At 36.0% G+C, this 15,134-nt stretch overlaps 1 protein-coding gene across 1 annotated transcript in view; it reads right to left on the bottom strand.

Annotated features, from left to right (window-relative positions):
• Positions 1-457: 457 nt before the first annotated feature.
• Positions 458-15,134, bottom strand: part of rgs18.S (regulator of G-protein signaling 18 S homeolog) — a 34,266-nt gene continuing 19,589 nt past the window's right edge. Inside the window, exons 3-5 of the mRNA XM_041561594.1 lie at positions 12,794-12,855; positions 3,403-3,569; positions 458-1,088 (exon numbers count right to left, since the gene is read on the bottom strand). Of these exons, the coding sequence (XP_041417528.1) occupies positions 825-1,088; positions 3,403-3,569; positions 12,794-12,855 (493 nt within the window). The 3' untranslated portion in view covers positions 458-824. The remainder of the gene's footprint in view (positions 1,089-3,402; positions 3,570-12,793; positions 12,856-15,134) is intronic.

Genomic DNA, 15,134 nt, shown 5'->3' with positions numbered 1-15,134 from the left:
TACTTTTATAAAAGACCTGTGAGTGCAGATCTTTATCGAGTTATTTTGAAAGTTGGCAGACCCTGCACCCAGGCACTTGGACCGAATTTTCCTGAGTGCCGGCATCTTGATTGCTGTATATATATATATATATATATATATATATATATATATATATATATATATATATATATATATATATATATATATATATATATATATATATATATATATATATATGTCATGCATTACCAAAATGTTTACATATTAGTCAAATATTTATTCCAAATGCTTGTTTCATCACATTTCTGTTCTCTATAGTTTTCATCAGTAAGCTGCTATAATATTTTATCTGTTGTTTACCTAAAATGACATAAGACCATATAGTAATAAGAAAAAGGACAAGAATAATTGGAAGGCATCATCAACTCTGTGCCGTGCCTTCAATGCTTGTGAACTTTGGAATGGGCACCATTAATCATAATTAAAAAAATTATTTTTTAATTGCATCCTCTATTTCCTCAATGCAGATGTGAAAAATTTACATAGCTTTAGAAACAATGGTTTGAAATCTATAAACATTCATTAGCGATTATTTACAGAACTAGGTTAACTTTCATATTTTAATGGAAAATGTCAGTAACAGCAAAAAATCATACTGGAACAAGTTTCACACTTCCAGTTAGTGTTGTTAAAACTCTAACTAGCTAGTAAGCTGTTTGTTCTATACTCATACAAAGCATTAGTAATCTAGACTAAATTTAGACTAAAATAGACATAAGCTCGTCAAGATATAAATTATAATACAGGAACACCGACTTAATACGTGTAAATTGAATGAGGATTCACAACCATATACTAGAGTCAGAATCAAATTGTTGGAAGTCATTAACTGTAAAAGATCGAGATCGCCTACGCACAGCAGGAAATGAAGCAAGAAGTTGTTTCCCATTTAGTATATCAGAGTAGATATTTGATTTCAGGAACCTTGGATAACTGTCCTTCTCCATAAGAGTATAAATTTTATTCTGTGCAAGATCAAAGCTGGTGTGTGCTGGCTGTTCTATACTCTTCTTGGTCATTTCCTTTGTGGCAAAGTCAAGATTGACCTAAGGAAAAAAAATATTTTTATGAGTAGGTGACACAAACTAAAAGATTGAATTAGACAGAAAATTCGGGTAATTACTTGGTTACTTGGAAATGTATTCTGCTTATGTCCCCTACTTTAAACATGGAGATGAAAAAAATTGATTTCACTGACTAAGAATTAGAATCAAATACATTATTATTATTATTATTATTATTATTATTTTTAATATTATTATTATTAACACTTATTTATATAGCATATACCATTTGCCTTGATAAAGCGTAAGCAAAACGTGCGTCGGTGAGCCTTCAAACCTTTTTTTTTTTAAAAAAAAGCTTATTATTGAAATCTTACCTTTTTAAACTTAAATGGAATCTCAGATCTAGAGAAATTTAATGGAATTGTAGCACCACTAGCACAGCATTCATTCCTTTTATTCTCTTTTATCCTTAAGGCACTGAGGATTTGTTGGTTTTATAGCAAAGTTAGCTCTCCTTACAAGACAGTTAAACATAGTAACGAAACCACAGTCCTCAGTGTTCTGCCTTTCTCCCACTTGTGGTGTCCCAGGGCTTAGAACAACGCAGCTAGTTTCTTCGGGACAACTCCACCTCTATACTATTTTCTAATTTCAAACTTTTATTCATGAATTGCTCACGCATGAATTTTATAATTTTAGAATTATAACTACAGCACTGGCACCTTATTGAATTCATATAAGAACCATGAACTTTTAGATTATTCATCAATTGTGTGTAGATACATTTTATTGAGGATCAAATCACCTGACTTATAGCACTTGAGCACTTTAATCATTTTAATTATTTATATATAACATAATAGATTGAAATACCATTAATTGTATGTTGGTGCTAAATTGACTGAAAACTAAGCATATGATTATAATAGCACTAAGCACTTATATAATTAGATCTCAATTAATTTTAGTAAGGTAGTGTGGGGTTTTACTGTTTTTTCTTGTTTTTAGTATCCCTATTCTGGTTTATATACCTCTACACAGCCTGAAATTGGGTAATACAAGTGAGTGAACATTAATTACAAGTGAACTATATTTTTGTTTGTGATTTATTTATATAGTGCCAGCATATTTTGCAGCGAAGAAAAGTAAATGTGTTTATACAACTAAATCACATATGGAGTTACATACATCACAACCAATACTGTACAAAAGGTGAGGAAGGCACTGTGCAAAAGAGCTTACAATCTAAAGGGAAGGGAATAAGACTCAAGGCGTGGGAGTGGGCAAGATCAGAATTAAGGTATTGAGCGATGTCGTTCTGTATGGGTATTGCAATTGGTAGTTAAGCAGAGTGAGGATAGACTTCTCTAAAGAAGTGTATTTTAGGAGATCTTTTGAAAGCAGGTTGGGAGAAAGTTGGACAGACCGTGGGAGTGAATATACTGTACATCATTACATATAAAGCTTCACTATGTACTTTAAGTTATACATGTTAGCAAATAGCAAGGAATATTTTTAAAAGTGCCTCGTGGTCATAGGCACAGGGGACATTTCAGCTAAAGATGGTGTGTGGTTGGCTATGTTGTGCTCGTGAGCCATACATGGAGACTTCACAACACTTCAGAAGCACAGTTCTTTATGTTGAAATATGTACTGTGCTTTTTGCCATTATATATATGACTAATGGGGTTCCTTTACCATACTGCAGAATGTAACAGCAAGTGCTTGTTGGTTTTACACAAATTTCACATAGCCAATGCAAACCCTGAGATAGTAAAGACTGCCCCTTGGTGACCAATCTCCATCACTAAGCAAAGCTCACAGAGGTGTATTACTCTAGAAATCTACCTTATCCTGAACCTAGCCTCTTGAGCCCCTATATTGGCAGCATTGACCCATACTATACTAACCCATACTAATCTCCTTAGTGGAGCTCCGGGCTGCTCACTAACTCCTCTTGAACTTATCTTTCAATTCAAAACAGAGCGATTACATTATCTGACCTGGCACTCGTATCTGCTACTACCACCCAGGCCCTCTGGAGCACACCTCACTTCCTCCAGCAAGTGAGAAAACCAAAAGAAGCAGGACTAACGTGAGGTTTGCTTTTTATTACCTTTAGGGAAACCTGACAGTTAGGGTCACAGTCTCCTATCTGTTAACATCTCTGAGACCACTAAAATTAAAACTTGGAAAAACATTCTGAATAAGTTTACATTCATTTTGGTTTGAGTTTAGTTCCCTTTTATATAGAGAGAAATCTTTTTTAAAAAATAGCCCAGATGGTTACATGATTAGTTTTTTTACCTTAAACATGTTGGAGAATACACTTCATCCATATTTTTTTCCTTACCTCTCTAGGCGAGTCCATTTGAATGTATTTTTCATAAAGACACTTTGCTTTGTCATTCATCGGTCTACTTGTTTGGATTTTTTTGTATTCCTCACATTCCAACCAAAACTCTAGGTTTTCATCACTAAACTCCATTTTCAGGAACTTTTTAAATGCTTCTATCCCATCTAAATTGTAAATATAATTAACATATGTTACAGTTTAATAGGAATCATAAACACAATCATCAAATTAATAAAAAAAAGTATAATGGCCACTCACTTCCATGGCAAACAAAGAGATGCAATCAAACTCCTTCCTTTCTAGTACAAAACAGTTCTAATTTAAACCTTAGATTCTAGTTATCATAATGAAAGAAATTCAGACCACAGTGCCCAAAATCCAATCTCAAAGCACCAGAAAGCCCCCTACAACTAAACTAATGGGTCCTCCACAGTGACTAACACATCAGGTCTTTTGGAATGCCATAGGAGTCTAGATATGCTAGTCTGGGAGACGGAATCCTACCAGGTTTAGAAAATCTGATATGATGTATAAAAAGGGTTACTGTCCTTAGGGTAAGGAGGGGAGCCTTGATAGGGCTAGGATGGCAGGGAGGTGGAAGGGTCAGACTAATGTCATAGGGTGAGGAGGAGGGAATGAGTACCTTGGTTACCAGGAGACCGCAGCATGATAACACCAGTCCACATGGTCAGTAGTGAGCAACATCCAACCTACTCACCGTAAAATTATTTGGTTTAAAGGATAGTTTAAGGAATTTGGTGATGTCTGAAAACTTCGGCTTCTCATGATAGGGTTCTGGTTAAGTCACAGCGTAGGGGTTTGGCAGGGGAATGAGTGCCAGAGTTGGAATGGGCTCGGAGTGAGGCCTACTTATGACTTCACTTGCCCACCTTAGCACAGTGGCCAGAATGGCAGGGGGCCTGTTCCCTCTAGTGGAGTAGGCAAGCATTCCTGTGTGGTAATGCTGTTTATTCAATTTTTATGTAACCGGTTTAGCTTGTTTACAGTGTTAATAAAGCTGTGGATATTTCACATCCATCCTGAACTGTTGTGTGTAGTTTCTTGGGGAGTACAGGGAAAGGTAAGTGGTGATGGTTCAGTAAAGGGAATCTTGACAACTGCATGCCTTGACGCTGTCCTGTTCAAACATTTACACAGCCTTTTACACTAGTTTTCAGTAGTGATGGGCCAGGCATTGATTCATGATGAATTTCCGCGCTTTGCCGCCCGCAAATGTTTTCGCAGAACTACTGTCAGAGCTCACCTGCGAAAATTGGCACGCATCAAAATTACTTTGACGACCATTGACTTCAATGCATTTTCCGATTTGTCCAACACTACTTTTCATGCTTAAATGCCACATTATCTTCAATGGGTTATCTCACACAAGTTAAGAAAACACATATTTATAAATACTGCCCTTTCTTCAAGTGCAATGGATGGTGTTAATTCATAGGTGTAGGGAGCAGAGGATACATAGCCCATTCTTTGTCACTCAGCACTGGAGCATTTCTCTGCTCTGTTTCTGTACAAGAAGGGGAGGAGTCCCCACCTCTGTGAGCTGCCAGGAAGCAAGGCCTGCGGAGGAAGTGCTGGAAGGATGAGCAGGTAGAGAGGAAAAAAATACCAGCCTTTTGCATACAGTATCCTTATATTTCTTCCCTGCTAATAACATTGATATTAAATTTGGGAATGTACCAAAAAATTTGTGAAACACATTATTTGATGCGTGACAATTTTGACGCGAGGGACAATTTTAATATGCACGAATATTTTGTCCAAATGCATTAAAGTAAATGGGAGTCCGAATAATTTCGAGCATGACAATATTTATGCGCGTGACTATTCTGACACGTGACATTTTTTTCGTCACTGCGGATTTAAAACAATGTTGAAATCCAGCTGATTATAACACCAAGAGCAGATCTCACTACTATTGCTTAAATAGTCAGACCCTGACAACAGAAGGAATAAACAAATGGTGTTTCTATAGCAATTATATATATACTATTCAAAATAGTTCATAAATGCATGTTGATAAACTGCAAATGACAATATTTTCTTTCATCATGAAAACAAGGGTGGGTGAGAATCCCTTTAACATATCTGAATGAAGAGGCAAATTAAATTGCATTTCTGATCTCTGCTTAGAACCAGGGTTTGAATGCACTGGAGTTGGTTAATAAACAATTTGTGTATTTTTACAATGTGATAAGGATGATTACAGCTAAACTAAAATAAATATAAATGCTTTGAAATACAATAAGTTCTACTCTGAACTGGAATGATTAGTTAATCCCCCATTAAACTGTATCTTGTATTAAAGATTTGGAGGAATGTTAGAGGCTGCCACTGACCTCTAGTATCTTGCAGAACAAAATGTTGTTCAACTGCTCAGCTCAGTCAAACACATTCTGTTGAATGAATATGTTCATCCACTCTTATAACTACAGGTATATCAATATATTAAATCTTTATTGACAGTCAAAAAAGTGTAGATGCATTTTCAGACTGGGCCAGTGACATGTGGGAAAAAACTCGCTGGACCCGGCCTTCGTGAGCTTATTGAGTTAACAAGGAAGGCCCTTAAAGGGCAGCCCCAGGGGGGGGGGGCAGACACCCCAGACAGGCCCTGAATTAATATAAAAGATTTTGAACTACTGGTAATCCTACAGACCCTTTGGGGCAAATTTTCTAAAGGGCGAAGTGGCTAACGCTTGTGAAAATTCGCCAGCGTGACCTCATTTTGTTACTTCACCGATTTACTAACGGTTGCTGGCATAAATTCGCTACAAAGTGGACCTACTCAAGTGCTACTTTGTACCCTTACGCCAGGCGAAGTTGTGCTATGGTGAAGGGACGTAACTACACTAATTCACTAACTTGCGGATTTTCATGAACGTTACCTCTTGCGCCAGACTTTACTTCGCCTCCTCAGACCAGGCTAATTGCAATAGAGTAGATAGGGATGGTTCAAAAAAAGTTAACATTTTTTCTAAGTCCCAAAAAAACACTGGCATCTTTTAATTTTTATAGGGGGATAGGCTGAAAAAGAGCAAAACATTTTTTTAGGGTACCCTCCTTCCCCCCAACATTTGATAACATATGGCACCTAAACTATGGGTGTAGGGCATTAGAATACATATTCTGCTGCATATATGGCCATTGTACTTTAACTGCACGCCGCATGCAAATTTCTGATCACTAGCGTAACTTTGAACCGCTGATCGTAACATCGCTAGCGCAACTTTGCAAACGATCGGTAACTTGTGAACAACTAATCTTAGGGGTCAAGCAAATTATCAAGCAGAAAATGAGGTTTGTCTGTAATATAAGCTAATGCTATAGGGCTGATTATTAAATTCTGATGCTAGTTGTACTGGTTTCTGAGCTGTCATGTAGTTATTATCTGTATTAATTACTAATCAGAAATTTCTATTCTATGTGTACTGTATATTGTGAGTGGGTCCCTAAGCTCAGTAAGTGACAGCAGCACAGAGCATGTGCAGTGAATCAGCAGAAAAGAAGATGGGGAGCTACTGGGGCATATTCAGAGACACAGATCTTCCCTGGTAAAGGCCTGTGGTTGCCTGGGCTGGCACAGAAGCACAAAACGTAATGTACAACATTTTTGCTACTTCTTTAGTTAAGCTTTGTTCTACTTTAAGGCTGTCAAGCATTACGATAGCCAATCCTCACAACACTTTACAGTTTTAGAATATAATTTCACTAGCTTTGTATAATGTTATAGGACCAAAACCAGCCCTAATTAGTGTTTTTAGCTTATTTTTAAGCTGTACATTCAAATGGTTATTGAAACTAAATAGAATATGTATCTTGAGATTATTATTTGAAAACAATTCCAGTGTTTCTTCTAGCAAGTTGCTTTGCATTCCCTGGAGCCCACATCCATACACATGCTGCTTATATGCTAAACATATTGTATGCAGCAATATTTAACTTCACTCTTACCCACACAACTTGAGGAAAGAGGAACTAGGATAGTTTAAAATAGACTTTAGCTCAGGAACTTGCAGGGACAGGCTGGCACAGACTGGACCACAATCAATAATTGCTGCTCAAAAATGTATTAAAATAATTTAAATAAAAATAATACATTGTTGAGCAGCAATTATTGACTGTGGTCCAGACTGTTTTTCAAAACCATGAGTTAAAGCAAGTCAGACTTTAAATTGCTGCAGGGGTCCATAGGGTTAATTTTGCTATGTTCTAGAAATCCCCTGGGTTGGATGCTGCTGGGAGCAAATGGACTATAGGCCCCAGTAATGGAGAAAAGTATTTTTATAGAACTGTTATCCTCCCTATTAACCCTTAAACGAAGTCCAGTTTCTTAAAAAAAAACTTTATTTAAGATATAATACAGTGCAATGCTTTGTTTACATGTACTGTATGTCTTTACAGCAGACATAAGGACATCCATTTCTGGTAGAAGAGAGGAGACTCCATCTTAATATTCAGAAAGGGATTTTTAGCAAGAGAGATTAATTTTTGGAATTCTCTCCCTGTATCAGTTATACTGGCCAATTTATTAGGGGGTCTATTTATCATACTGTGTAAAGGGAAAATTGTATCATTCTTACAGTGATTTTCTTTTCCTGGACACCTCCATGTCATAAACGTACTGGGTATAGCCCTGCCTCACTGCTCCCATCAGAAAGACCCTCCCCAAAGCTTGAAGAGCACAACCCCACCCCCAATATTGTATCTCATCCCAAGCTTCTAGCAACTATTGAAAAAGGAATGGGAAACTATGACATGGAGTATCCAGGAAAGAAACATTATGGTAAGTATGATATAACTTTCCCTGACCAACCCCATATCATAAACATACTGGGACATAGCAAGCTAACAATCCCAGATGGGAGGGTAACAGTTCATTAATTATGGGCGAATGTATGTGCCAGGTATTGTGGTGAATTTTGCATTTCGCCACCTGCAAATTGTTTTGAGAAACTGTTGCGAAAATTTGATTGAGAAAAAATTATTTTGTTGCCCATTGACTTCAATGCGTTTCACTATTTTTTGCCATTTCACGTTTTTTTTCGCATTTCACCCATCACTACAGTTTATAAAATAGAATAGAACCAGAATTCTATATAATCCCAAGAAAATAAAACCTCCACAGGTGAAGATATAAGGGAAGCCTGAAGAAGAAAGAAAAAGTGGCAAATTCAGAAAATGAAATAGGCCTTATTAGAGGCAAATCTCACTCCAAAGTAACCCAGAATGAAAACCACTCTCATCTGAAGGGTTTAGAACAAATAACTTCTAACAAAAGAAAAGAAGATAGTAAAACAGAGAATACACTTCTCACTCCCACTACATACCAGCATACATGTATTAAATGTGTGTCCACCAAAAGAGCACAACTAAAAATAGAGACACATCTGCAAGAGAAGACTTAGCTGGGAAAGAAAACACATAGAATGTTACCAACTGTTAGTACAAGGTATTGCTGCTAGTCCTCTTACTCCCATATGCATACACATATTGATCACCCTAGGATAGATAAATGTCTTTGAAAGTCTACAGAACACCCAACGAACCTGCACTTATCCTGTACCATAATCCTTGCACCCCTAGCTAGGGTTGCCACCTGACTGGTATTTTACCGGCCTGGCCGGTAAAAATTATGGTTGATCCCAATGTTATTAATAGGAAAAAAAGCATAAATAAATAGGAAGGCCCATATTTTTTTCTAGAAAAGGTGGCAACCCTACCCCTAGCTGAGAAGGGAAACAACAGAACATAATTCACAAATACCTCCAACTCAGGAGTCTAAACAAGAAAACCTCAGAGAAATTTAAGATTAACCACATAGAGGAAACCCTTGCTGGACCTCCAAACAGCATGGTTTGGAATCCGAATTAAAGGACCTACTTGGCAATAACCTGAAATAGACACCAGGACAACTGGTACAGACCAATGGAGTATAACATCTGGACCAACCATACAGCCAGTGATTCCTATATGCTCATGCTAATCCCAAAATGGTGCCCAGCACACAAAAGCTGCAAGGTGCCCAGTCAGATATTCACCCAGTCAGATATTCACCATCAATGAATGGTTCAGGCATCTCACAGAGAGAGTCTGCAGCCACTGCAAGCCTACAATTATTGCCCTGCAAAGCATCCAGCAGTACAAGCAGCTTAAACAAGTTTCAGTACTGCAACTGGTTCCCCAGCCAAAAATAGTTTGGGGATTTAAGGGATTTGAATGCCATTTGGTATGGGTAACTTAACTTCATTGTGTCACACCTAGCATTCTAAGGAATTCAGTCCTCTTGAACCTATGAGGACATGACCTGTCAGAATGAAGTTTCATACAATACAGATTCAGCCAAGAACCAGATTCCAAAATTGAGTCCACCAAACTGGCAGTAAAACACTGACATCGAGTAGTAAAACTAATTTATACCAAACTACTAAAGATTAAATTCTGACAATAAACTACAGGAAAATTACAAATTGACTTCAGGCTCCAGCTCTGATCAGCAGATACTATCCACTAGATAAAGATTATTCTTTAACAAGCATTCAAGATAACTGAAAATGTTAAATTTAGGTAGGAATACAAGATACCCACCTATTGTTATAAGGGAACAGACCTCTACTATATATATCACCATGCACAAACCTATAGGCAGACATATAGGCATCTAACATGAGCACAGAGAGTTCCCTGTGAGCTGCTACAGTGTGGGAGGGAACTTACCTATTCATTACCTACACCTGAATACTGCCATCCAGAGTAATTTTCTGATTACCTACAGCTGGTGTCTGCATAGACCAGTGTTGAACTTGCACTGCTCACAGACAACATTGAAGCTGCACTACTCAAAGAATATACAGAAAGCAATGAAACTGTCCTGCTTACTGGATAACCAAACTAACCAATTCATATTAAGAATTAAGATACCCTGGAAATCAAGTTTACACACCAAGTTTGAGAACTCTCTCTGAGCTAGCAGATTAAAGGAAAAAAGGGGCTTTTTTAAAAAAAATTACCTCAACCCTGGGAATTACTTTGGAAAGAGGCAATGGGCTCTGAACTTAAAATACTCCATAAAAGAAAAGTATATCCCAGCTTATGGGAAAAAGAAAAAGGGAGGCTATAAGCCTCAGGCTCCAACTAAATATCCCTTTGCAAAAGATATGGCAACAGAGGTGTGCCAAAACCAGGGGTGAATCCCCATTACCCCAATGGGCTGGACCAAATGAAACCTCTGAAACGAATTGTTTATCTTATCATATTTATCATATCTGATGGCTATTTAGCAAGTGAGAAAGTACAGAGTTATTGAAAATACTGTAGCTCTTAGTACAAAGTTGGTCCAGGGACAGGTCTAATTGCTATCTTGGAGTTTTCTCTGAGGCAAGTTAAGGAGGCTAAAGATTGGGGTCTGCCTTTTGCTTTTCTCTGTATCAACAAACAGTTAGGCAAGCTCTATATAGAAATAAATGGTTGAACTCAATGGACTCTGTCTTTTTCCTGCTAAGTTAAAGGGGTCCGGTCACCCTAAGAATAATTCCAAATCCTCTATTATCATTTTAGTCAAGCAAGATAACGTTTACTTGAGCTACATAAATAATTTCAGTCTTTTTCCCTTTAGTCTGGAAATGAACAATCACAGCAAGCAGGTGCCTTTTTTAAACAAGGCAGGTGCCATTTTGTAAACTGTTATTAAGGCAAGCTTCTCATTATACCAAAATCTTGTTTATGTGCCAGAATGGGGGACCTGCTGCACATTTGCTGGTTACAAAGTTAGATGGTAAGGAAGGAGTGGGAATGTGGCATAGAGTTGGAACAAGCAATAAATGATTGTCAGCTGAAAATTTTAAATGCATTTATAACAGGAATGGATGCTTTAATAAAATAATGAATTTGGGTTTCATGTTTAATTTGACAAGAACTTTTAATGTCTGGATGACAGGTCCACTTTAATATGTTTGGGAATGGGAATTTGTTTAGATTGAATTTATAGGGAGTAGGAAAAAGAATGTGACTTCACTTTCATCTTTGCCTTGTTAATTACAAAAAAAACCCCTAAAACAATACATACATACTGTATTTCCTCATTGTAACAATAGAAAAAAAGATGTATTTAACAAATGCCCTATTCATTGTATTAATGCTAAAATGAGCTATGAGACAAGACACCAATTTCAAATCCATTTACTATTCTATGACATCACTTACTATTTCAGTTATTAACACATTCACTCATGCAGATGGCATAAACTGCATAGAATCTATTTATCTATCTATCTATTATATCTATTATATATATATATATATATATATATATATATATATATATATATATATATATATATATATATATATATATATATATATATATATATATATATATACAGTTTGTTATGTACTGTATATATATATATATATATATATATATATATATATATATATATATATATATATATATATATGTATAATAAAGTAATAGAATTCAGACTGAATGCAGAGGACCTCGTGTGTGTGTGTGTATATATATATATATATATATATATATAAATTTGTATATATTTCTCAAGTGCATATCACAATCAAAAACCAACATTTAAACACAAAATGGCGTGAAAATGAAGGTCATGACATCATAGAGTGTCGTTGTAGGTTAGAGTGTTAATAAAGTTGCAACTTTATTAACACTCTAACCTACAACAACACTGTGTTTAAATGTTGGTTTTTGCTTATGATATGCACTTTGAGAAAGGCTAGAGGGCTAGCTGAAACATTAGCAGTTTTTTGCTGCATAAACACCATTTTTTCACTTGGATAAGGCTTGTGAATGCATGCTTTATTTGGGATATATATATCAATATATATATATATATATATATATATATATATATATATATATATATAGATATATATATATATATATATATATATATATATATATATATATATTTGTAAAATGTACCTATACCTATATAAAATAACATTTATTCAACAGTTGAAGAGTATGCTCTTTCCCTGCTATTATTCATTGCTTTGCCTTTCTACAGAGTAACAACTCATTTTTCATTTCTAAAACTATCCTCCAATTACCATATGTCACCTTTTTCAGTGGTTATTAGAAGAATGCTTCACACTAGCTGCTGCCACCACATTACTTTTAAACTATGAAAGCATAAGCCTGAAAGTTACAAATCAATTCTTCATTTTCAATACGTGACAGTGCAGAACTGCTTTACTGCCCTTAGCTTCAGGAGAAACCCATACACTTGAAAGGGACCCATCATGTTGAAATTAGTCATGGCTGCTTAATTGCAGGGCTCCATTTTGTCATTTTGTATTAAGTTAAAATGGTCCATGGGGAAAGGAAAGTACTACTAACCTTTATGAGAAAGCAGTTTGTCAAAGGATTCGCCCCATTTCACTGCCTCTTCAGGGGACACGCTGTACAAGAAACAAAAGATGTTCTATGATAAAGTGTCTGGTGTATTTTTGAGAATGATGGAACATATGTTACCTGTGTTCAGCTTCAACCATATTTCACAATATGTCTAATTAGATTATGTTATAGCAGATTTCTTTTCTATCACTCGAATCTTCAAAATCACATTTTTTCATCATTTCAGACATTTGCTTCATTGGCCAGTGCAAAGCTCCCTAAGCTAGGGACTTTGGAGAATAACTATAATTCACTCTTGTCCCAGTGTCCACATCAATCCTTGATTGCTGACAAATGCTCGAAGAAATAAGGTTTTGTTCATGTTAAGTAGCTTGCATATGAGAGGCATTTTGTCATACAAATTCTTCCACTAAGGATCGATAACATGTTTTATGCAAGAACTGAAGTTTTATGAAGTTTAAATACTTCATATATAATAATGTAATGGCTCTAAGTTTAGATAAGATGTTACTTGAAAATCAAATATTCCATTATTTATTATAAAAATTATATATCTTAATCTCTGACTAATTTTACTTAGTCGAAAACTTGAATCAAATTCAAATCAAATTAGATTAAACTCAATTAGAGTTTTTTCTCTGAAAAAAACTTGAATGTCAAGAAGGCTGCAAACATCTCCAAATTGCTCGCTGGACCTCACTCATGGACGTATACAGCAATGTGGCAGGTTTTATGTGGCAAATAGTCAAATTTGAGTTCTTAAAGGGCCAAATTATGATAAATCTCGAAAATCTAATACAATTAAAAAAAAAAAAAAAACTCTAATCGAGTTTGGATAATTCCCTAGTCGAACCTGACATTTTTTTTTGACCATAAAAAAATTCAAAAATTCGAATTTGAATTTTCAATTCAACTCATGGGGCAGATGCATCAAGGGTCGAATATCAAGGGTTAATCAACCCTCGATATTCGACTGGGGAATGAAAATCCTTCGACTTTGAATATCGCAGTCGAAGGATTTTGCGCAAATACTTTGTATCGAACGATTCGAAGGATTTTAATCCAACGATCAAAGGATTATCCTACGACCAAAAAAAGTTAGCCAAGCCTATGGGGACCTTCCCCATAGGCTAACATTAAGTTCGGTAGCTTTTAGGTGGCGAACTAGGGGGTCGAAGTTTTTTCTTAAAGAGACAGTACTTCGACTATTGAATGGTCGAATAGTCGAACGATTTTCAGTTCGAATCATTCGATTCAAAGTCGAAGTCGTAGTCGAAGGTCGAAGTAGCCCATTCGATGGTTGAAGTAGCCAAAAAAACACTTCGGATTTCGAAGCATTTTTTCTTCTATTCCTTCACTCGAACTTAATGAATGGGCCCCTTAATATATCTGCCCCTAAAAGTATGTTTTTTTCCAAATACCAAAATCTATTTACTGTATTTTCAGAATACTGTATATATATATATTTGTGAAAAGTAACAATTGTGTGCATGCAATTTTCATTTTTAGCTAAAAAACAACCCTGGGGCATTTTAATGCAGGGGGCAGACAAGCCAATCAGTAGACAGCTCAGGACCAGAAATAATTTAAAATCATAGTTTGTAAAATGTCCAAGAGAGATGGTAGTCAGTCCTCTCCTGAAGGAATATAAAAACATACAAATTCAATGAAAATTCTCAAGGTGCAAAATGCATCATTCTGATGCAAATTGTCATACAAACAGTACAGAATTTTCTTCTTCAGAATTCTTGCATAATTACTAGTGCATGCTAAATTGCCTCCAACTCAACTTGCATGTGACAATATGGACACAAATTATCATTCTTAATATTAACACATCTTTTTAAAGCACCTACATATTTTGAGACTATACACTAAACATAAAGATTACATACAAAAATATAACCTATACAATATGTACAGAGAGCCCAGCTCAGGTAGTGCCTGTTTTTAGTAAATCATGGTCAATCAAGTTGAGGCACATATTTACCCCCCCCCCCCCACACACACACATCGTTTTGATATGGTAGGACTTTGGGTGCAGCATTAATGGCAATAACAACATAAGAGTCCAATTCATGTGGTGCAAGATAGTGGGGTTCATTTAAAAAGTTTGCGCATCTCATATTTATTCACAAATGGTTGTATTGCCCATGTTTTTTCCTGAATCTAATATATTGCACTGCTCTGCCCGTCTATCTGTTTTTGTGAATTTTCATTGTGAATACATTAGCGCAAATGTCTCGCAAATGAGACGGGTGTTTGCGTGAGTGCGTCCATGGTGCGAGGTTGTTGTGTGCAAAAATATCGTTGACAGTAACTT

Source organism: Xenopus laevis, chromosome 4S (genome assembly GCF_017654675.1).
Source record: "Xenopus laevis strain J_2021 chromosome 4S, Xenopus_laevis_v10.1, whole genome shotgun sequence".
Taxonomy (NCBI): Eukaryota; Metazoa; Chordata; class Amphibia; order Anura; family Pipidae; genus Xenopus; species Xenopus laevis.
The sequence above is the reverse complement of the archived record's forward strand: the minus strand, read 5'-3'. Positions and strand labels throughout refer to the sequence as shown.